At 44.7% G+C, this 24,126-nt stretch overlaps 1 protein-coding gene across 1 annotated transcript in view; it reads right to left on the reverse strand.

Annotated features, from left to right (window-relative positions):
• Positions 1 to 3,613: 3,613 nt before the first annotated feature.
• The window catches only part of PTPRC (protein tyrosine phosphatase receptor type C), a 91,858-nt gene continuing 71,345 nt past the window's right edge, over positions 3,614 to 24,126 (reverse strand). Inside the window, 11 exon segments of the mRNA XM_081866238.1 lie at positions 3,614 to 5,142; positions 5,909 to 6,044; positions 7,340 to 7,521; positions 10,589 to 10,711; positions 14,139 to 14,273; positions 15,179 to 15,315; positions 15,443 to 15,533; positions 15,722 to 15,871; positions 17,421 to 17,556; positions 18,575 to 18,732; positions 21,331 to 21,456. Of these exon segments, the coding sequence (XP_081722364.1) occupies positions 4,870 to 5,142; positions 5,909 to 6,044; positions 7,340 to 7,521; positions 10,589 to 10,711; positions 14,139 to 14,273; positions 15,179 to 15,315; positions 15,443 to 15,533; positions 15,722 to 15,871; positions 17,421 to 17,556; positions 18,575 to 18,732; positions 21,331 to 21,456 (1,647 nt within the window). The 3' untranslated portion in view covers positions 3,614 to 4,869.

Raw genomic sequence — 24,126 nt, forward strand, 5'->3', positions numbered from 1 at the left:
CGCTGCTCTGGTTCGCCAGAAGCAGCTTAGTCATGCTGGCCACATGACCTGGAAGCTGTACGCCGGCTCCCTCGGCCAGTAAGGCGAGATGAGCACCTCAACCCCAGAGTCGGCCACCACTGGACCTAATGGTCAGGGGTCCCTTTACCTTTACCAGGAGTTGGAGTCCAGAAGCATCTCAAGGGTCACAGGTTCCCCATTCCTGTTATTGTCAGGACTTCAAAGCACACCACAGGGCAGCAGCATTGTGTCATTTGCTGGAGCCATGGGCACAGAGGGTAAACAAAACCCACTGCATCGGCCAAGCCTTATTGCTGCTGCTGCCAGATGAGCGCAGGGCACAGAGGATTCATGGGGCCGTGCTGCACTGCCAGCCCATGCAGTGGGGAGCCCGACTGGCCGATGTAGCACATGGCAGGTGCACCCCCCCCCCATTCTGGCTGGGTGGCCATTCAGCGAGGAGGCTGGGGGAGCGGCAGCAAGGCCAGGGCAGGCTTGGCACAGGGCTCTTTCTCAGGGGCCTTCTCACCCGTTTTAGAGCCTCATACTGGAGCTCAGTTGGTTAGAGCATGGTGCTGGTAATGCCAAGGTTGCAGGTTTGATTCCCGTATGGGACACCTGCATATTCCTGCATTGCAGGGGGTTGGACTAGATGATCCTTAGGGTCCCTTCCAACTTTATGATTCTAGGTATAGATGTTCTGCACATTCCCCTACAAAGGCAAGCATTGTGCAAGTCTCTGTGAAGCCCATGCAAAGATCTGAACGGGGAGTGAGTTAACTTCCTCGTCTCCTCTTGTGGCCACCAGAATGGTGCCATCCTCAGCAGAGATGCAGCTAAAAGCTTTCCTCGTCTTATCCTCCATCTTACATTTATGAAGTCAGAGGAAGCAGTGACCACAAACTGAAATTCAAGGCCCTGGCAGCACGCTCCGTTTAATGTACATAGAGATGCACATAGAGATGTTTTGTCATGAAGGAAGTATGATACATATTGAGGAGGCACTGGACATGATGGAAATACTTTGATTTTTGGGAAATTGGTCTTAGGGAGTTCTTCTGGACTAGGCCAGACAGTAGTCAAGATGGGTCTTGATCAGACAGTAGCAGAAGCACACACAACAGCCATGATCCTGCACAGTTGGCTAACAGGTTGAAGTTAGGTGTGAGTCAGCCAGATAGTACCCACCATGCTTGAAAACAGGGTGAAACTATTTTTGTCCTTTAAGCCAAGGATGGAGAAGCTATTTTTGTCCTTTAAGCCAAGGATGGAGAAGCTGAGGCCATTCACCTGTTGTTTGACTAAAAACCCCATCATCTCTGACTTTTGGCCATGCCGGCTAATGGGAGCTGAAGAAGACCTCAGTTTCTCCACCCCCATGTGAAGCAAAGATCCTGCAAATGTATAGTGGCACCATAAAAGTCTTCCCTGGCTTACAATGCAGTCTTACCATGTCTACTCAGAAATATGTCTTATTGAATTCAATACGAAATTGTTTCACACGAAAGCTCATACCAAGAACTGACTTAGTTGGTCTTTAAGGTGCTACTGGAAGGAATTTGTTTTGTTTTGACTATGGCAGACCAACACGGCTACCTATCTGTAACTGAATTCAATGGGATTTACTCCCAGGTAAGTGGGGCTAGGGTGCAACTTCAATCTCATTGTCATTTGCACCAATGGCCGTGAATTAAGAACCACAGGTTTCATCCTTCTTTCCGTATTATTTTACTTACTTAGAAAAAAAGTTATACAGACTGTTTAATCTCTAAGTGGCATGCACAATAAAATTTTCTATAAAACACAGCTGAAATCTACAGCACTGTTAAGACATGAGAATAATAGAAACAGATAAAATCAATAAAACTTTTAAGACAAACATAGGCTAAATTCTATGCTAGGGTAGGTTTGCAGAAATAAAAGTTTTCAGCGGACATTTACTGCCGCTGCCTAAGTATTTGTCTCAAAGCACTTTTTGTTTGAAAGATGAACTTCTATTTGAAATGTTTTAGCACAGCCTAGTGGACAAACAATGTAGTTGTATGGAAACCTAGTAAGACACCTTTGGGCACCTGAAGCAGACGGACAGCTGTCCCTCTTAGTACAGTATATTTTTTTATTATCTCCCCACCTGCTGTGAAACAATTTCCCACCTTTCCTTCATCTACTGCTTGACCCTAATTCTGCTCCTGCCAAATTACCATTAAAATATTTGATACCTTGCTATTCTCACAGGTTTCTGACTATCTACATACCCAGGAGCAATTCTCTGTCACATATACCTACCTGAGATGGACCCAGAGAAAATTACCATAAAGTAATTATTAGACAAGCTGTGATGTTTGGTGTCCTACCTCTTCTTAGCCCATAGGCCTCTTCTTAGCACTGGATGGAGGTCAGGGGAACCCGAGTTGACACGAATTTTCCCCTAAGCTTTATTTTATTTATTCTTTATTTATTCAACTTATACACCACCCTATAACCGGAGGCCTACATTCATGAGCTCCCGTTGCTCGGTCCCTGCTCCTGCCAACCTAGCAGTTCGAAAACACGCCCCAAAAGTGCAAGTAGATTAATAGGTACCACTCCGGCGGGAAGGTAAACAGTGTTTCCGTGTGCTGCTCTGGTGTTGGTGTTACGTTGTGCCAGAAGCGGCTTAGTCATGCTGGCCACATGTTCCAGAAAAACTGTCTGCAGAGTGGACAAACGCTGGCTCCCTCAGCCTGTAAAGTGAGATGAGCGTCGCAACCCCAGATTCGTTCGTGACTGGACTTAACTGTCAGGGGTCCCTTTACCTTTACCTTTATACCTGGAGGCCTACATTCATATTTTACTTTCTGCTCATGCCAAATATCAAGAATGTTAAGGGAAGCATAATAATAATAATAATCATATAATCATAATCATAATAGCAACCTGACTTGCAAAAGTGTGCTGGAGTAATGCACACCATCTGTAGAAGGAAAAATGTAGCCTTGTGTCTGCAGTGATTTAGGTTTAGATACAAGGGATGCAGGTGGCGCTTTGGTCTAAACCACTGAGCCTCTTGGGCTTGCTGATCAGTGGTTCGAATCCCTGCAACCAAGTGAGCTCCCGTTGCTCTGTCCCAGATCCTGCCAACCAAGAAGTTTGAAAGCATGCAAGTGCGAGTAGACAAATAGGTACCACTGTGGCAGGAAGGTAAATGGCATTTCCATGAGTTCTGGCTTTCGTCACGGTGTTCTGTTGCACCAGAAGCAGTTTAGTCATGCTGGCCACATGACCCGGAAAGCTGTCCATGGACAAATACCAGCTCCCTTGGCCTGAAAGCGAGATGAGCGCCGCTCATACTATTCGCTTTCCTCAGTGCCACAGCACCAATACGAATTGTACAGCCCAAATTACAACTTTTTGTAAGTTGCTTTGAGTGACTAATAAATGCTAATAACCTTGTAACACCTATGTAGTTTGGCCCTGAAAACCATATATTTTGTGTTGCAGAAGACAGCAATTTAGGATGACCTGTAATGTGTGTGTGTGTGTGTGTGTGTGTGTGTGTGTGTGTATTTCAACCCACCTTGTTTATTAAAATGATGCCAAACCTTTTCTATGCTTCAGAATAATTTCTGAGGGGTTATTTTTCTCTGATATATTATTTTTATTTCAAAGTAGAAATAGAAATAAAACATATAAAACTTATTTTCATATAAAATTTGCATAATTTCAGGAAGAGTAGCATATACAAGAATAAAAAGAAAACCTATTTTAAGAAAAGCTTCATTCAAGCCAAAGAAAACTCTGTGCGTGTGTTTGTGTGTGTGTTTGTAATATTTCAGGTGTGGTAACATGTGGAAACCAAGTAAACTGACTGATGTCCGTCTAGCAAATTGCAAAACATTCAGTGTTCATAACTTACAAGAAACCTTTTTGCACATCCTAAGGGGAACAGTCAGTTGGATATCTATGAACACAGTGACATCTTGAGGCAGGTTGGAGAAATGCAAGTCTTGTAAAACTAGGATCTTGCAGCAGTACGGTTACTTCAGTATTAGAAAATGCTCAATGTCTACAATGGGCATTGTGCTGTGTATGCACCAATGCTACCATCTGCTAACCGGAGGGCTTATTCCCCAAACAGCATATAATTTACGTCTTCATCTGCCCCAGCTGTTACATGTCTCTCCCTTCCAATAGTTTAACTTCACCCCCAAAGGTGAATTCATCTCTATTGTCTCCCAAGACGGACAGACACCAACAAGTACCTAGGAGTGCCCAGTGTAATTTTCTAAACCTAACCCCCACCCCCACCCCCACCCCCACACTTTGATCTTCATTTTCTTCTGCCATGTCCCAACCTTGTCTTAAGAGTCTCTTTAATCTAGAAGTGTTGCACTTTGCTTTGGCTATCTGCCTGTACATTTAAATCTGTAGTTGCATATGACTGGTGATACGTATCTAAACTGTGCTAGCGATTTTTCTCCTTTGTCAAAACAAACACAAACAAGTTAAGATTTCCTTTCCTCTTTCAGTGCTATGTAAAATACCAACTTGTAAAGAAAGAATATAAAGAGCTTGATACTATACAATTAAAAAACAACAACAAGCACACAGCCCAAAGAGTGCAAATATCATCAAACGATTAAAGATGGCGACTCTACACACAAACACACATGCACAATTCACAGTATGCTGAAGCTATCTACAAGTTTCAAGTGACCTATTGCGTACCTTTGCGGGGAAACAATCTTTTCAGGAGTTCATTGAAAAAACCTTTCTCTAAAGAAAACAAGAGTTTGGGATTGTGTGGTGAGAGAGAACATTCCCCCAACATTTGCTGCTGAATGAGCCATCTGTAGGACATACAGAAGTCTTGAAGGGAAGAATAAGCTTTTAGGCTATTTCAGTTAAAATTGGGTTTGTGGGTCCATTGAAAGAACTTTCTGCTTCTCTTGATCCATCCTTTGCTTTAGATTCTTCGTGCTTTTCCACATTATTCCCACTTGTCTGGACTGGAAGGCAGAGATCAACAGTAACAGAGTTAGCCCCTTCGTCTTCCTTTACATCATTTGGAATATTCACTTTGTGTTCTTGGTTTTTTGGCAGTTGTCCATTCTGGGCGGGATACACGCTGGCAATAGCATCGTACAAAAACTGATAATCCTCCTAAAAAGGAATAGATTCAAAGAAGGGAAAGAGAAAGCAGAATGACTATCGGCACAATGGTGTCCTATACTGTTCTTCCTATCTCAAGTGGTTTCCCTGAGCAGGGGCACGAAGGCTGGGAGACAGGCAAAGTGTGGTTGCCGGGCTTCTTAGCATCAAATTCTGCTGGTGTAAAACAGTGGGTTTTATCAAATGAAACTACAGGGTGCCCAAGTTCCTAGGAAGCTTATCACGGGTTCCTTAAACAATGGCAGATACGCCTCTTTGAAAGACAGCTAGGCTTTCACTACCAACCTTCCCTGCATTAATCTAGCATTGTTTGATCTATAGCAGGCAAGCTCAAAAAGCTCAACAACTTTGGTCAATCCAATAGGGAGATCACTGCCAGTTTTTTTATAGTGGCAGTAGATCGCAGTCTCTTAGGAGTTGGACATGACTGATCTATAGCATTTAAAAATATGGGGTTTCAACATTAAAACACAGTACTTAATTACTTAAACCGACAGAGCCAGTCTGCATTTTCACTGCACTCGCATTTAATTATTCTATTTTTATTATTTTAAGCCAAGTTTTGCTAGCCGCCTTAAATCTTTTACTTTAAAAAGTAGGATATGAATATTTTAATTAAGTGAAGAAAGAAAGAAAGAAAGAAAGAAAGAAAGAAAGAAAGAAAGAAAGAAAGAAAAGCTCAATCCACCTGCTGAACTGCAGTGATATCTGTAGTATTATTCCCAAATAACAACTCAACTTAGTTTGATCCACTTACAAAGGAGGAAATCATTGCTGGCCGGGCTCGACGGAGAGATTTCACGGTTTGGAAAACATCTATTACGCCTTCAGTCTCTGCACTTTCCAAGAGATTCAGCAAAGCACAGAATACTCCTGTTTGCTGGGCACCATCACTACAAAATGATGTTCCAGGAAATCAACAGTGTTAGTCTACAGAAGCAATATGACAGAAAGTTCAGCAATGATCTGACATAGTACGAAACAAGCGGGACCTGTAGCCAAATATTGCGGACACCATGACCGCCACAACCACCAATTTTCCATCTCAACAATCAGCATTTAGTGGCCACAAAGCTTGCTCAGGCGTCATTAGGTTGTTTTGCGGTATCTCCCCAACAAATAGTTATATTTCTGCAAACATTGATCTTCTTGTACTTAGGCCATGCTCTTTGGCTACATATGCAATAGTACTCAATGGCAGAATATTGGAAACACAAGGAATGGTGATATTTCATACAGAGCAGGAATAGACTATGCACAATCTCAAGACTTGCTCTAGCATCAAGCCAAAGTACAATGTCAGTAATGTAACTAGGCTAAGTTAGGAAAGACTATTACCTGGATGAGATTACATTTTATTTTATTAATTCTTTTCAGGCCAAAGCCTGAAATATGAACATCAAAGGATATAGCCAGTTATTGAAAGAATGTTAAATTATATATTTTATTTTGCAGCATGGAATACCTAAACACATTTTCAAGATGAGAAATGAAAACCAATTGTCTAGTATGGCCAACACAGAGTGTTACTGTCGCATCTTCTTACTGGCTGCACCTGTAGCCTAACACAGCACAGCAGATTCTGGCATTTTCCAGTGACATTTGGGATGTCAAAAAGCCCCTCACTGAGGTTTCTGTGTAAGCTAAGCTAAAAGTGGCCTTCTTTTTCTAGTAAGGAGGGTGAGGGGTAAAAGGAAAAATCTTGGGAATTTTCTCAGCAAAATACATTCTGAGAAATTTCTGCTTATCTTAGCTTATGTAACCAGTGAGATCAGCCTTAAAAGATCTGCACTCAGTCCTTTTAAAGAAAAAAAAATGGTACTCATATCATGATAACAGTGCCTTGGGCGCCAGTACAAAATGGCTGCCTTGAGAAAAAACAAAAAGAGGCGATGGTACTCCATGCCAGTGAATACAATCACAATAAACCCACTGCCCATGCTTATTCTTACCTTACGAGGGATGCAGGGGGCAGGGCACATAGAATTATAATCTTCCAGGTGTGACCACAAGGTATGAAAATGTACAGTGTGACCCAGCCCAAACCAAAGAGACGACAGTTCTGGACTTATTGCAGACAAATCAAACCGAATTCCATACCATATATAGAATGTTGAGAGAAATTGAGAGGAAAAAGTGGAAATCAAGCCTCAGAGCATGTTGCGACATCTCCAAAGTTTACACCTACCAGCAGTGAACAACAAGGGGGACATTGCTGCTCCGCATATTTGCTTCAGCTATTACATCTGGTGGTGGGAGCTTCTGTTTAAGGTCCTGGATCATGGTGACTAGGCTTTTGGGGTTCTCTGGTAGAACAAAGGTTTTCCATTTATGGTACTGGTACTGAAACACTTTTCGGGTTTCTTTCCTCTGCAAGAAACAGATAAAAGGGGAGGTTTTTCAAAAGATGACAAAACAAACCTGGAGGGAATAGAAGTTATTTGGCTGAGAACCATTTAGAGAATGAAATTAATTGCACTCCTATGCAGAAAGATACCTGGGGATTTGTTCCAGAGATATTGAGCTAATCCACCATTGCGTGGCAAGTTCCCGCCTCCCCCCAGTGGAAATAAAGATACATGACACAGATATTTAAGGTTAATGGGCTAAATATGGCCACAACTTTATTGGTTACAGGTGATGAGCGGTATTGGCTTAGGCATTGGTCCTAACCGACTATCCGGCTTCAGCCTGTTCGCTTCAAGTCCGGGAAGGGTTAACCACCAGTAGGGGGAGTCCTGCTGATGCACATCAACTAGGAACTCCCCTGGGGTCACCGCTCGGGGGCGTGCCTTAGGCCCTCACCTCCATAGGCTTTGGACAGGGCCACGCCCCCCGGGATCCTTTATCGGACTACCCTTCGATATGCGGGGGAGGTGATGGCACTTCCTCCCCTCTTCCATCTACATAACAATACCAATACCAATGCCTAACTGCCAATACCAAGGAAGTTGTGACGATTTGCTACAAGGTAGGCGAAGAAACCAAGTGGCTGGTGCCAATTTGCCAAGTGGAAAAATTCCTACCAGGCTCCTTAACGGCGACCAACCGAGGTCCATAGCAAGGTCAAAGATGAAAAAACCTTACACGGCGGGAGGGTGGGAAACTGGAGTAGCTGGGAGCGGCAAAGAGGGAGATCCCAGGCCGCCCCTGCATTTAATGGAGCAGGCCACGCCCCCCAGGCCAGCCGATTGGCTGGCCAGGGGATGACGCAATCTGGGATTCCCTCAATCGCATGGAGGCTGAGAGCCAGTCCCCGCACGCATGGTGGGAGGCTGAAGCCCGCAACCCCACCTCCTTTCTACGTCGGAAGTGGCTTTCTCTCCTTAAGAAGACTGATAAGCAAGAGGCCTCAAAAGATTTCATAGATCACTCAAAACCTATGGTTATAGTTAGATTCTGGGGAACTGCCATCTAAAGGGGTGATTTTTAATTTCATAGTTGCATGGCCAGGTTTATTACATTTTTAAAAATTGCCCTGCTGTTCCTTATCTTAAGGTAGAGCTATGCACAGATGGCATGGCTCCGAATCCTATTTGTGGCCAGAGAAAATGTCGGGAACATTTCAAAGAATTTCTCTATAGAGAGGAGACATTCTCCAAGCACTTGTTGGGTATGGGGTTCACCATTAGCAGTGGTCCTTGCAAAGCTTATTTCTCAAACATTCCCTTTTTATCTTATTTTTTGCTGCTAATGCCAGCAGCAGCAGAAAGCCTAATTCCCATTTTGCTTCCTACACAATGTCCCGGACATAGTGTCATTTGGGACATAAAGAAAAATGGTGGGAAATATCTGAAGAAAGCTCTACCAAATGTCTCTCTTTTCTAAAAGAAGAAAGAAAACATCTTTGGGAATTCTACCTGGGGGGCAAATGGCTTCTGAAAAGTAATCAGCTATGCTTTAAAGTTGTTATTGCTGTCTGTATATGGGTAACATGGAAGTAGAGAGACTCTTTCTCCAGAAATCTAAAGTCAGTGAGAAGGCGGGTTCACTTCTGATAGTCTAGAGTACCGTCATTCTGTTTCTTCTATTGCTTTATACTGTTTCACATAATTAAGTTCACATAATTAAGTTCACATAATTAAGTTGAAGAATAGGTCCCACGTTGTAGACAGCTGTTAAAAGAATGTCTGAAAATGTTGACTACCACTTTCAAAACTCTCTTTCTAACTTTATCTGCCTCCATTCCTTGTGGAACCAATGGAGCATCAGGACATAAAATAATCCCAGCTGAATGGGATCAGGCCAAGGACCAGCTTCCTGTTTTCACAGTGGCCAACCAGATACCTAGAGGAAGCTGTACAGACAGGACCTCAACAGCCACATACTGAGCGTGTTGAGGTCCCCAAGCCACCCACCAAATAACTCACAACTCACACAGAATTTTGTTTAAGGTTTTTGGCATAATTTTGGCCACAACTTTATTCAAATACATAAATGTGAGTGGTTGCTTAGGCATTGGTTAAGAATATCTGTCCCCCCACCTGGGGACCCCAACTGACTTCTGGATTCCAGCGAAAGCCAGTAAGGGAAAACAATGTTGGGGAGAAATGGAGGTGAGCCACAGGCCCTCACCTCTCCCCGTATGCTCCCCGGGGCTTGCTGGCCCTAGCCCCATTCCAGGGATTCGGACGAAAGCACGGCAAGCCCCTGGATTCCTTTAATGGAATTCCCTTTCTGCAGCAGCATTGGAGGGGCAGGCCCAGCCAATCCTAACCCCTCCTCCAACCAACTGATAACCAATGCCGCAACCTTACAAGTTGTGACGATTTGCTACCCAGTAGGCAAAAACCAAATGGCCCAGCCAATCAGCCAGATGGACAAAATTCCTACCAGGCCCCTGCCCCAAAAGCAGATGACCCCATGACAGGCATAGCAAGGTCAGCGCAAAACTCCTGAAATGAGGGCGGGTGATCCGGTGCACACAGCAAAAGAGAAAGCTCAAAGCCGCGTGCACAGAATATAAAAGTTTTGATCCCTCCGACCAAATTGGCAACATAGAAATTACCCCTGCAACCCAACCATTGCCCCAAGCCATCTTTATAACCCTGCCTAGCAACAGAGGGGTGGCCTGGCAGACCCCACCGCAACACGTGCTCTCCATGAGGGAGAACACGCTTTGTGTGTCCCAGATGGCTTTTGCATTTAGGCATTGCCAAATGTGGTGTGGCATCTCACCATAGAGAGCAGCTTCCACGTCACAAGACAAATGCCTGGCAGGTGTAAGGAATGAGACTATGGCTCAGGTATGCCCCTATTTTGTTATTGCAAAGTCAGAAATATGGTTCAGAATGGCATAATTATATTACAAATGCAACAGCCAAGCACACAGGAAAAAGTGGAGGTGAATTGCAGCCCTTTTCATTTTCTCTCTTAATTTTTTGAAAGTGAAACAAAAAGGGGGAATTGGAAAGAAATCTAGTCCTTGTGAATTTACCTTCACGTGTGTTACATCAAAGGTACGGACAGTATAACTGGAACAATGGTTGACATCCTTCAGTTCAACCGCAATACCATCATAGGTCCTCTTTTCGTCTCCCCAGTACTGTGCAGAGAATTCCTAGAAAACGAAGAAAGGCAAAAAAAAAAAAAAAAAATCACTGGTTCCCAGCACTGTAGCGTTGAGCTGGAAGATGTAGGGATGCACTTGGAAAGAAGAGAAGAGAGTGTCAAATCAGTATTCCATTGCTGTTGGTCCCAAAAAGACAAGCAAAAGCCTTTGGTGAGAGTAGTAGAAAAAAATGAGTTTTGGTATTTCTTAGGAGGAGACCCCCTTCATGGATGACTGCCTTGCCATGGCGAAGGGGCTTGAATAACTCAGAGAAGCTATGAGCTATGCCATGCAGGGCCACCCAAGATGGACAGGTCATAGTGGAGAGTTTTGACCAAACGTGATGCACCTGGAGCAGGAACCGGCAAGCCACTCCAGTATCCCTGCCAAGAAAACTCCATGGACAAAGACAACAGGCATATAAAAGTTATGACGCTGGAAGATGAGCCCCTCAGGTCAGAAGGCGTCCAACATGCTACTGAGGAAGAGTGGAGGACAAGTACAAGTAGATTCAGAGCTGATGAAGCGGCTGGGCTAAAGCCGAAAGGATGCTCAGTTGCGGATATGCCTGGAAGCGAAAGGAAAGTCCAATGCTATAAAGAAAAATATTGCATAGGAACCTGGAATGTAAGAACCATGAACCTTGGTAAGTTGGATGTGGTCAAAAATGAGATGGCAAGAATAAATATTGACATCCTGGGCATCAGTGAACTAAAATGGACGGGAATGGGCGAATTCAGCTTGGACGACCATCGTATCTACTACTGTGGGCAAGAATCCCGTAAAAGAAATGGAGTGGCCCTCATAGTCAACAAAAGAGTAGCAAAAGCTGTACTAGAATGCAATCTCAAAAATGATAGAATGATCTCGATACGAATCCAAGGCAGACCTCTTAACATCACAGTAATCCAAGTTTATGCACCAACCACTGGTGCTGAAGAAACTGAAATTGACCAATTCTATGAAGACTTACAACACCTTATAGAAATGACACCAAAGAAGGATGTTCTTCTCATTATAGGGGATTGGAATGCTAAAGTAGGGAGTCAAGAGATAAAAGGAACAACTGGCAAGTTTGGCCTTGGAGTTCAAAACGAAGCAGGGCAAAGGCTAATAGAGTTCTGCCAAGAGAACAAGCTGGTCATTACAAACACTCTTTTACAACAACACAAGAGACGACTCTACACATGGACATCACCAGATGGACAGCATCGAAATCAGATTGATTATATTCTCTGCAGCCAAAGATGGAGAAGCTCTATACAGTCAGCAAAAACAAGACCTGGAGCTGACTGTGGCTCAGATCATCAGTTTCTTATAGCAAAATTCAAGCTTAAACTGAAGAAAGTAGGAAAAACCACTGGTAAGATACAATCTAAGTCAAATCCCTTATGAATACACAGTGGAAGTGAGGAACAGGTTTAAGGATTTAGATTTGGTAGATAGAGTGCCTGAAGAACTATGGATGGAGGCTCGTAACATTATACAAGAGGCAGCAACTAAAACCATCCCAATGAAAAGGAAATGCAAGAAAGCTAAGTGGCTGTCCAACGAGGCCTTACAAATAGCGGGGGAGAGAAGGCAAACAAAATGCGAGGGAGATAGTGAAAGATACAGGAAATTGAATGCAGATTTCAAAAAAATAGCAAGGAGAGACAAGAAGGCCTTCTTAAACGAGCAATGCAAAGAAATAGAGGAAAACAATAGAATGGGAAAAACCAGAGACCTGTTCAAGAAAATTGGAGATATGAAAGGAACATTTTGTACAAAGATTTCCATAATAAAAGACAAAAGTGGAAAGGACCTAACAGAAGCAGAAGACATCAAGAAGAGGTGGCAAGAATACACAGAGGAACTATACCAGAAAGAAATGGATGTCTCGTATACCCCAGGTAGTGTGGTTGCTAACCTTGAGCCAGACATCCTGGAAAGTGAAGTCAAATGGGCCTTAGAAAGCACTGCAAATAACAAGGCCAGTGGAAGTGATGATATTTCAGCTGAACTATTTAAAATTTTAAAAGATGATGCTGTTAAAGTGCTACACTCAATATGCCAGCAAATTTGGAAAACTCAGCAGTGGCCAGAGGATTGGAGAAGATCAGTCTACATCCCAATCCCAAAGAAGGGCAGTGCCAAAGAATGCTCCAACTACCGCACAATTGCACTCATTTCACACGCTAGCAAGGTTATGCTTAAAATTCTACAAGGCAGGCTTAAGCAGTATGTGGACTGAGAACTCCCAGCAGTGCAAGCTGTATTTCGAAGGGGGAGAGGACACAGAGACCAAATTGCAAACATGCGCTGGATTATGGAGAAAGCTAGAGAGTTCCAGAAAGACATCTACTTCTGCTTCATTGACTATGCAAAAGCCTTTGACTGTGTCGACCACAGCAAACTATGGCAAGTTCTTAAAGAAATGGGAGTGCCTGATCACCTCATCTGTCTCCTGAGAAATCTCTATGTGGGACAAGAAGCTACAGTCAGAACTGGATATGGAACAACTGATTGGTTCAAAATTGGGAAAGGAGTACAGCAGGGCTGTATATTGTCTCCATGCTTATTTAACTTATATGCAGAATTCATCATGCGAAAGGCTGGGCTGGATGAATCCCAAGCCGGAATTAAGATTGCCGGAAGAAATATCAACAACCTCAGATATGCAGATGACACAACCTTGATGGCAGAAAGTGAGGAGGAATTAAAGAACCTTTTAATGAGGGTGAAAGAGGAGAGCGCAAAATATGGTCTGAAGCTCAACATCAAAAAAACGAAGCTCATGGCCACTGGTCCCATCACCTCCTGGCAAATAGAAGGGGAAGAAATGGAGGCAGTGAGAGATTTTACTTTCTCGGGCTCCATGATCACTACAGATGGTGACAGCAGTCACGAAATTAAGAGACGCCTGCTCCTTGGGAGAAAGGCGATGGCAAACCTAGACAGCATCTCAAAAAGCAGAGACATCACCTTACCAACAAAGGTCCGTATAGTTAAAGCCATGGTTTTCCCAGTAGTGATGTATGGAAGTGAGAGCTGGACCAAAAAGAAGGCTGATCGCCAAAGAATTGATGCTTTTGAATTATGGTCCTTAAGAACGTATCCATTCTTAAGGAAATCAGCCCTGAGTGCTCACTGGAAGGACAGATCATGAAGCTGAGGCTCCAATACTTTGGCCACCTCATGAGAAGAGAAGACTCCCTGGAAAAGACCCTGATGTGGGGAAAGATTGAGGGCACAAGAAGAAGGGGACGACAGAGGACGAGATGGTTGGACAGTGTTCTCGAAGCCACAAACATGAGTCTGACCAAACTGCGGGAGGCAGTGGAAGACAGGAGTGCCTGGCGTGCTCTGGTCTATGGGGTCACGAAGAGTTGGACACGACTAAACGACTAAACAACAACAGGAGGAGACACCATATTGCAGACTCACAAAGACTAACCTGTGTGTCATCTTTCAGCTCCGTCAGCATAGCGATAACTTTCACTTTTCTTTGATACACCATGTTCCAGAAGTCACCAATGGTTTCTGGGAGAGGCCCTTGGGTTGCTATCATTGCATTTTGAAGCCAGTAGCCCTTTAAAAAAGGAGAGAGAGAGAGACCTGAATTTGTTGCAGATAAATGGGTGGTGGGATGCATGGCGCCACACAGAGATTGATTTCATACCAAGTTAAGGGGGAAACCCAATCTTTTAATTGTGTGATATAAGCCAAATTCAGGGCAACAGCTGAATAGTCATCTGTAGTTCACTTGGGAGAGATCAGTAGAAAACATTTAAAAACTTACATATTGTTCTGCACCTTCATTTGCATGTCAGGCATTTAGTCGCCATTAGTTTTGTTTATTTTTTAATGGCATGTTGTGGTTTAGTTTTGAAAAAGTAAGTGATAATAACATTTTGTGCAGCTGAAATGGAACCTTGGCTATAAAGCTGGCATTTAAAATGCAAACCAAAACCCAGACCTCATCTCTTGGCTGCTACTTAAAAACTGGTTCTGTGTTTAAAATGACTTTAAAAGGTAAAGGTAAAGGGACCCCTGAGCATTAGGTCCAGTCGTGGCCAACTCTGGTGTTGCGACGCTCATCTCGCTTTATTGGCTGAGGGAGCCGGTGTGCAGCTTCCGGGTCATGTGGCCAGCATGACTAAGCAGCTTCTGGCGAACCAGAGCAGCGCACGGAAATGCCGTTTACCTTCCCGCTGGAGTGGTACCTATTTATCTACTTTCACTTTGATGTGCTTTCGAACTGCTAGGTTGGCAGGAGCTGGGACCGAGCAACGGGAACTCACCCTGTCACGGGGTTTCGAACCGCCAACCTTCTGATTGGCAAGTCCTAGGCTCTGTGGTTTAACCCACAGCGCCACCCACGTCCCTAAAATGACTTTACTTGTGGCCAAAACACAACACTAGTCCAATAGACAATAGTTACATCAATGTGACTTAAAATCTATGAGACGGATTATGTTATCCAAACATACATACAGTTATGTAGGAAGCATTGATATATTTGTTGGGCTCCTCGCATTCACTCTCCTCATCTGAATCCTCATCGTTGGAATCGTGCTCACTCTCTCGGCTGCCTTCCTCTTCACACTTGAACAGAACTCTGTTATAGTCATCTGCATGGCAAGAAAGCCAGAACAAAGGCTGCCATTTAGATAGTTTCCAAGGAGTTAATGTCAACCCCCTGTCACAGAAACCAAGTGTATGAAATCTACAGTTATTTCTGCCTCCTCAAATACTCACATGGAAGGACTGTGGAACTCCGATTTTTACTTTTATTTTCATCTCTGTTAGCTGCTCTCTGTGTCTGCCAATTCCTGTATGAAGGCAGTCGCTAAAGAAATTAAACATGGAAGAGATTATTAAGTAGAAATGCTAAATAATCACTCAGCATTCTTCTCTCTTTACGCTACATAGTTTTGCTCCGCAATCATCTTCCCAACTTCAGTCTAGGAGGAACAAAATGAAATGGGCCCACAATAAGCTGTTGAGAGGCAGAGGGTTGTATTCAGAGCAATTTACCTGGAATTCAGCTTCCAGTGGAGATGGGTCACTGGCAGGATCTCGCTTCTTCAGGTAATTGAGGCAGTTGTGTAGTTCTGGGATATTGACCTCTGTTTCGCCAAACTGGATGTATTCAACCAAAGCTTGATGGATTAAGATGTACTGTGACTAATGTTCCCCAGGATTCCAGATGCAGGATGGAAAAATTGCAGTTAAAAGAAATGTAGGTATAATTCCATTACAACATTATACAGGCCAAATAGAGACTGAATCCTGGCAAGACAGAGGCTCTTTGAGTTGATGCCTCTGTAGGCTAGGATGACTTGCTCTAGATAAGGTTGCACTTTCCGTAAGGGCCAAGTGTGTACTTTGGGATAGTCTTGCTCATTTCTCTATTCTTAAATTCATCTTAAATTCAGTTCACATTTCCGCACCAGCTTACTGTGAATTTCTCCTAATTATTGTTATTATTATTATTTAGATTTCTATACCACCCTTCATCCAAAGGTCACAGGGTGGTTTACAATTTAAACAACACACAAAAATACATACCAAAATGACAAACAATATGCACGCACCCCTTTAATCTAGGAAAGGGCAGGGCTGTAGGTGACATTTGTATGCTATTTTCCCTGCTGTTATCCTTACTAATATAGGCACACTATATACATAATTTGGTGCTGGGGGAATTGGGAGAAGTGCAAATTTCAAAGAAGAGCCTATTGTCTCAGGAAGAGAAAATCTCCTCCCCATCCCTACTTTGAAGACATGCTTCCACATTTGTTTCTGTAGCACTTGGGGAATTGCCATCTTGTGTGGTCATGCCATACAGATGAATGGACCACTCCAGTGAGCTCTTTAAAGTACCTACCAGTGAGCAAATATATTGCTTGAGTTGTCCACCAACCAATGGAAAGCAGGGTGCTGCTTACTAGACTCTAATCACATGAAATCCAGAAAGCAGAGAGACGCACTCCTGCTGGAATAACTGAGAAGGGGTGGGACTGCAATGGGCCACTTGCTCCAATCAAGAGGCGAGATTGTCATATGCACAAATATGAAAGGATTTATTATTACCTCCTATAGAAGAATGGTTATTGAAATTAATGGATTTGGCTGAGATGGCAAAGTTGCCACGCTTAATTATATAAAGAAATCATAGTTGACATTTATTAATGATTGAAACCCCTTATGGAATTTTTTGCACCAAAAGGACAATGAGCTTGTGATATCTAGGTTTGAAGACTGAAAAGAGGTTTGCTTATGGGAAATAGAAGATTGATGTTATTCTGGAGCAAGAGTTTTGCATACATTTTTCAGGCTGATAGAAGGAGAAACGGAAATCTTTTTCTTTTCTTTATTTACTTTCTTTTAGTTTTTATGTTAAAAATGCTTGACAATTGATGTTCATTTCTGTATATTGCTTTTCCTTTGTTTTTCAAGCTTTAAGAAAATAACTTTATAAAAAAGAGGCCCACAATATATGGGGAAGGAGATGCCAGCACCTGTCCCAGTGTGAATCCATAGCCCCCCCCTTTTTTTACCCTACCAAAATATTTTCTGAGTGAATCAATCTTCCTACCGGATGGATCATCAACAGGCTCCAGTAATCACATACAAGAAACAGTGGATCCTTTGTTTTGGTTATTCCAAGGTTACCATAATGAGTCATATATATATGTATATTTGGTCAACAAACAAAGCTCTGACAGCATACCTCCACCTGCACCATAAGACACCTCTGCCGCCGCAACTTGACAATGTAGCCATAGACATCCATTCTTCCTTCAGCCTCTAGCCCCTCCAGCATCGCATCAATTGCAATATAGGTTCCAGTGCGCCCAACACCAGCACTGACAAGGAGGAGAGAAAACAATCCATTGCGAATAACTGTGACTGCAATCCTGTACACACACTTAGGGCCACTGAACATAAATGGGGCTTTCTTCCCAGCATACTTGTGTTGGATTTTGCTGTAAGATATGCGACTTAAGGAAAATACGTTCGCTATTTAAAGCTATTTGAGGAAAATAAGCAAACACTGACCAAGATCAGATGTGCATTCCTATAGGTACAGTTAACAGCAGTAAGAATTGTGAGGGGCAGGGCAAAATCTGTGTCTCTGTGTGTATGCGTTTCTTTAGATAGCAGTACTCGCAGAAGTGTACACACATGATAACGTTCTCTGATCCAGTTTTCTTTGTAACTTCAGATAGCGAAGAGAACTACATGGAAATGAGGCTGTAAAATTCCAGAAGTGACTTGCATCGTTTCAGAGTAAGAATCACATTTTTGAATACTCTCCTATGTATATGAAAAAAGTTCCCTGCATACAGTTAACTAGCATACCAGGGAGAATGTGTTAAAGCATCCTTCTCTCTGATGTGTATGTTTCTGCTTTACATACAGGGAGTATGAGGAGCATTCCGAAATATTATCCCAAAGTGTCCCAGGCCAGACACTGAGGTCCAGCGCCAAGGGCCTTCTGGTGGTTCCCTCACTGCGAGAAGTGAGGTGGCAGGGAACCAGGCAGAGGGCCTTCTCAGTAGTGGCGCCTGCCCTGTGGAACACCCTCCCATCAGATGTCAAGGAAATAAACAACTATCTGACTTTTAGAAGACATCTGAAGGCAGCCCTGTTTAGGGAAGTTTTTAATGTTTGATGTTTTATCGTGTTTTTAATATTCTGTTGGGAGCCCCCAGAGTGGCTGGGGAAACCCAGCCAGATGGGTGGGGTATAAATAAGGTTGTTGTTGTTGTCGTCGTCGTCATCATCTGAATACAGGTAGCACAGTCTAGAATTCTACCACTTCATTCTACTGCACCTATAGACCCAGCCTCAGTTAACCAGAGAGGATGAGCTAATTCTTACCTGCAATGGACCACAACTGGGCCACTAAAAAAGTTGCTGAAAGCATTAACTCTGCGTCGGAGCTTGAGAAGGAGATGGGGATTATCAGGGACTCCATGGTCTGGCCAGCTGGTGAACTGGATGTGGGTCACATCTCTTCCTGTGGTCTTTTCCCTTCTCTGGATGAAAAGGAGTGCATGTAAACATTTGCCACTGTCGTTTCAATTGCAAATATAAAGAGCAAAGAAAGACTGGGACTGCCCACCTTCCAAGTGGTGAACAAAGCTCTCCGGCTTCCTTGGCCTTAGCCAGAAATGGAGGGAGAACATGGATGGCCTCTGTGATGGGATAATGAGCTGCTTGTGCGTAAAAGCTTGATCCCTCTGATGTTTGGCTGGTCAACCAAACCGAGTCACTAACAGAGCCCCCAAAGCATGACTCCGTCAGTCGCTGGTAGAATCTGACAGTGGGCATCTACGGAACTTACGCCAGCATAAAAGCTGTTTGACGGACATGCGCCTCCGGGACTCTCTGCGTGACAGTTTCCGGCGAAGGGTGGGAGTTCCTAAGAGGGGTCTTGTTACCTCTTCACTATTCTCACTGGAAGTATCCCAGAGCCTCCCCTCCGACTCCCCTTCCTCCGGAGCTCCTGCTCTCCCCTTACTGGTTCCTTCTTCTGCTGCAGAATCTCTCTTATTCTCCTGGAGCCTTTCCACCACCTGTTCCTCCGATGGCAGTTCCCTGACAGCCTTCTACACTGGTCTGTCTGAACAACGCATGTTCATGTTAAGCCTCACGTTAAGCATGTTAAGCCTCACAAGAGGATTCCTCCAGGGCATATTTATACAGTGGTGCCTCGCAAGACGAAATTAATTCGTTCCGCAAGTCTCTTCGTCTTGCGAGTTTTTCGTCTTGCGATGCACGGTTTTCCATAGGAATGCATTGAAAATCAATTAATGCGTTCCTATGGAAACCGCCTTCCCCGACCTCTTCTGTCCGGGCGATTTAAAAGCCCCTGGGAAGGCAAGCAGGGGGGACAAAGACTTTTGCCCCCCGCCTGCCTTCAGAAGAGGTCCAGGACAGGCTTCGCGGACCTCTCCGCAAGCAGCGGGAGCGCTCCTTGCGGAGAGTTGCCAGCGCGCCCAGGCTTCGCGGCCCCGCCGCCCGGCTTCGGGACATCGTTCCGATGCCAGGCGGCGGGGGGAGGCTTTCTCGCCCCGCCGCCCGGCATCGGGACGATCCCCCGAAGCCGGGCGGCGGGGGGAGGCGTTCCTGCCCCGCCGCCCGGCATCGGGACGATGCCCCGAAGCCGGGCGGCGGGGGGAGGCGTTCCTGCCCCGCCGCCCGGCATCGGGACGATGCCCCGAAGCCAGGCGGCGGGGGGAGACTTTCCCGCCCCGCCGCCCGGCTTCGGGACATCGTTCCGATGCCGGGCGGCGGGGGGAGACTTTCCCGCCCGGCTTCGGGACATCGTTCCGATGCCGGGCGGCGGGGGGAGACTTTCCCGCCCCGCCGCCCGGCTTCGGGACATCGTTCCGATGCCGGGCGGCGGGGGGAGACTTTCCCGCCCCGCCGCCCGGCTTCGGGACATCCTTCCGAAGCCCGGCGGCGGGGGGAGACTTTCCCGCCCCGCCGCCCGGCTTCGGGACATCGTTCCGATGCCGGGCGGCGGGGGGAGACTTTCCCGCCTCGCCGCTCGGCTTCGGGACATCCTTCCGAAGCCCGGCGGCGGGAGGAGGTGTCCCCGCCCCGCCGCCAGGCTTCGGAGGAGGTCCGAGGACAGCGGGGAAGACGAGCTGCGCTTCCCCACTGTCCCGGAGATTTCCCTATGGGCTGTCGTCTTGCGAAGCAAGCCCATAGGGAAATTCGTCTTGCGAAGCGCCTCCAAAACGGAAAACCCTTTCATCTAGCGGGTTTTCCGTCTTGCGAGGCGTTCGTCTTGCGGGGCACCACTGTACAGCACCACAAGCCATGGTCCTCCAAACCAAATATCTGCTTAGTAGAAGAGCAGGCGAAGTGTAGTGCTTAAGAGAGCGGGAAGTGAGGCACATTCCACCCGTCATGGTTTGCTGTACTTGCCTTACCTCTTGTCAACGGCATCACTGTGGGTTATCGGAATAATAATAATAATAATTTTTATTTATACCCCGCCCTCCCCAGCCAAGGCCGGGCTCAGGTCGGCTAATAAGCAATAATAAAAACAAGTTGAATGAATACAACTTAAAAACAAGATTAAAATACAACATTAAAATATCGAAACATTAAAATGCAGCCTCATCACAGGAGGAGAAAGGAAAAAGAAAGAGGGGGAGGGAATTAAATTGGCTCCAAGCCAAAGACTAGGTGGAACAACTCTGTCTTACAGGCCCTGCGAAAAGAAATCAGATCCTGCAGGGCCCTGGTCTCATGAGGCAGAGCGTTCCACCAGGCCGGAGCCAGTGTTGAGAAGGCCCTGGCTTTGGTTGAAGCTAATCTAACTTCCTTAGGGCCTGGGACCACTAGGGTCCCACTAGGAAGGGGAGGGCAAGGTGGTGGTGAGGTTGGCATGGTACAAATGCACCAGCAGAGCCAGTCTGTTCCTCCAGGTGGCATGTTCGCACCATGCCAACCTCCCTGCTGCCTCACCGCTTCCCTTCTCCTGTTGCTGTGCGCTACGTGCTTGGTGGTCCTTGGAAAACCACTATTTGCTTTACTTATTTACCTCTTTTACACAGCTTTTGCAAGTATGATTGCAAAGGCAAAATTATGCAAAGCTCTGCAAGTGTTGCTGTCCTTACATTTGTGATGTGCAGCTTCTGAATGTTGTAGTCGGGGCACACTTTACATTCGTTTATCTTCACAACGATGTCTCCGTAAGATGCGGTCTCCTCTTCTATGGATGGCCAGTATTTGGCACATTTGACCTGTAGAAACGCAAGGACCATCAACTGTAACCAGCTCTAACATAGGTTTGCATTTATTCGTTTACTTTTAAAAAATTGTATACACTGATTTTCTCCTCCACATTGGAGTTGCTCGAAATGGCTTACAAATAAAAAAGCAGACATAAAAGTAACCGAGATCCAGCCGTTAAAACTCAAATTATCAAACTAAAAATGGCATAAAATAAACCAGCTGGTACTGCAATTCAACCCTTTCTTCTGTAAGACTGAGTAGGAATGGCTCCAATGTGTGGTATAGTAGTTAAGAGTGCCAAATTAGGGCCTGGGAGACCAGGGTTCAAATCCTGGGTTACCTCACTGGGTTACTTCAGGAATCAACTCTCGGCCCAGGCCAACCTCACAGGGTTGTTAGGAGAAAAAAATGAGGAAGGGGAGAACCATGAATGTTACTGAGCTCCTTGGATATAAGGTGAGATACAAATGTAAACAATTTTATAGGCAGATATAATCTTGGCTGCGAGTCCTGGAAGACCTGCTCCCAGCCCTGAAGGAATTTTTCCCCCTCACCTTGGAGGGCAGGGCCCTGACTGACTCCAGCTACAAAAACTGAGATTTGCTGGGCAGACTTTTGGGCTGGGGTGTTGTTGCTGTTGGTTTTTTGTATTTTTATTTTAGATCTTTTGGAAATTGTTCGGTTTGGTTTTATATATTTTTTTAAAAAAATGGTTTTATTTATTGTTTACGACAACTTTTGGTACGCCGTAGTTAGGTATGGCTTTCATGTTATAAGCCACCTTGAGCATCATTTGAAAAGACAGCATACAAACAAAATTACGTAGAAGAGTAGAAGAGTTTGGATTTCTTTTCTTTTTTTAATAAAATTTTTATTGGGTTCTTACATTTTATAAAGACACACACACACAAAAAGACAAGGACAACACATATACAATTTCATACCCTTACTTTCTTTACCCTCTTTCCCTGACTTCCCCCCACCCCCTCTTCATACATCCCAATTCCGATAATTAGTTCAGCAAGTTCTTGTCTATCATCTTAAACATGTTGTTATTATTTTTAAACTTAGCTCTTTTTACTTGTCCACATTTAACTTATCCAATTCTCTTATAAACATTAAATCCTTTTTCTAAGGTCGACCTAACTTCCCTTCCATGAATTTCTCCCTTTATTATATTAATTATAGGTCACAATGGCCAAATACAAAAATCATAAAATTTTGAAATTCTATTCTCCCCTCCCTCCCTACCCCGGTTTCCATCCCTTCCCAAGCAAATGTCCACAAAAACAGTTCCTAGCCCGGATTCCTCACATCCGAGGCCTTCAATTCTCTGTCAGTCTCTCTCTGCCAATTTTGTTGGTAATCCTTTTTGTTGGTCCTCAGGTCTCGAAGGAGTTCTGTCACAGTCACATCAAATTTTCTTCCATCCAAAATGTTTAAAAGCAATTGATGCAAAAAGTCAGCTGCTCTCCCATACTCAAAAAGGAAGTCCCGATCATGTTTCTTTATTCTTTTAAATTCCAGTATTCCAAGTACTCCAGGGACTTCCTTCTTCATCTTTCTCGTCTTTCGCAGATTTGTAATCCGAAGATCTTCTTCTTTATTTTCTAACGATGTAGGCTTCTGGTTGGTATTTTCCACCTGTACTATTTCCACTCCTTCTTTCCTCTCCGTCAATTCCAAAAATATCTCTTCTGGTTCAGCTGCAGATTTTTTATCAGTCGAATCCTTTATGCATTCAGCAGAGTTGTTTGTTTTAGAATTCAAGGTCATAAGTTCTTTGTTCATAGCCGTACTCTGCTCTTGCAAGATTGCCACGAGAAAAAACATTTTTTCTATCTCTGCCAGTAATTTTCCCTCTGCAGCCATTGTAATGTCTCTAGTTCCCCCTAGGGGGATTCCAATTGCTTAATAGTCCTTTTCCAACAATCCGTTACTTTGTTGTTTATTACTACTTTGTTTCCCACCACCTCAATTCAAATGTATCACCTTTAGTTCAGATAGTTATTAAATAGCAAAGTTCTTGACTTTAACCGCCCGTTTGACAGCTCCTTTGACAGCTGTCAAACTCCTTATTCTTTTTCCTCCGGCACACGCACAGGACGCTCCCGGGTTCGGGGGGGGTTTACACAAAAAGTTCCAAAATTCCTCCCTTTCTCTCTTGCTTTAGATAATTTGTAGGTGGGGGGGGGGTGCGGACTTCCCTTTAGCACATCCCCCGGTCGTGCCGAATTCGAAGGTAAAAATTTTAAAGTCCAAATTCCATTCTACTCACGGGTTGTTTGTTTTCCAGTCCAAATTTTGGGAAAAAAGTCAGCGCTCTCCGGCCATGGCTCGTGGCTTCGCTCCACTGAAGTAGCGGTCTACTCCTAGCACCACGCCGCTCTCCGTACCCTCTCTGTAGCCTTTAAAAAGGCTCTTCATGGGTCGGGGAGGGCGCTTAAGGTGCCCACCGAGTCACCAAGTCTGCAGGCTTCCGCGCCTGCGGTTTCTAAGGGTCCCCACGTCGCCGGCGCGGTAGGACCCGTCTTCAGCAGAGCCGATTCCCTCCGGAGCTCGGAGGGAATCCGCCATTAACCGATCGCGCTAACCCGGAAGTCTCCGAAGAGTTTGGATTTCATATCCCACTTTATCACTACCCTAAGGAGTCTCAAAGTGGCTAACATTCTCCTTTC

This window comes from Podarcis erhardii (genome assembly GCF_964252035.2).
Source record: "Podarcis erhardii genome assembly, chromosome: 6".
Classification (NCBI taxonomy): domain Eukaryota; kingdom Metazoa; phylum Chordata; class Lepidosauria; order Squamata; family Lacertidae; genus Podarcis; species Podarcis erhardii.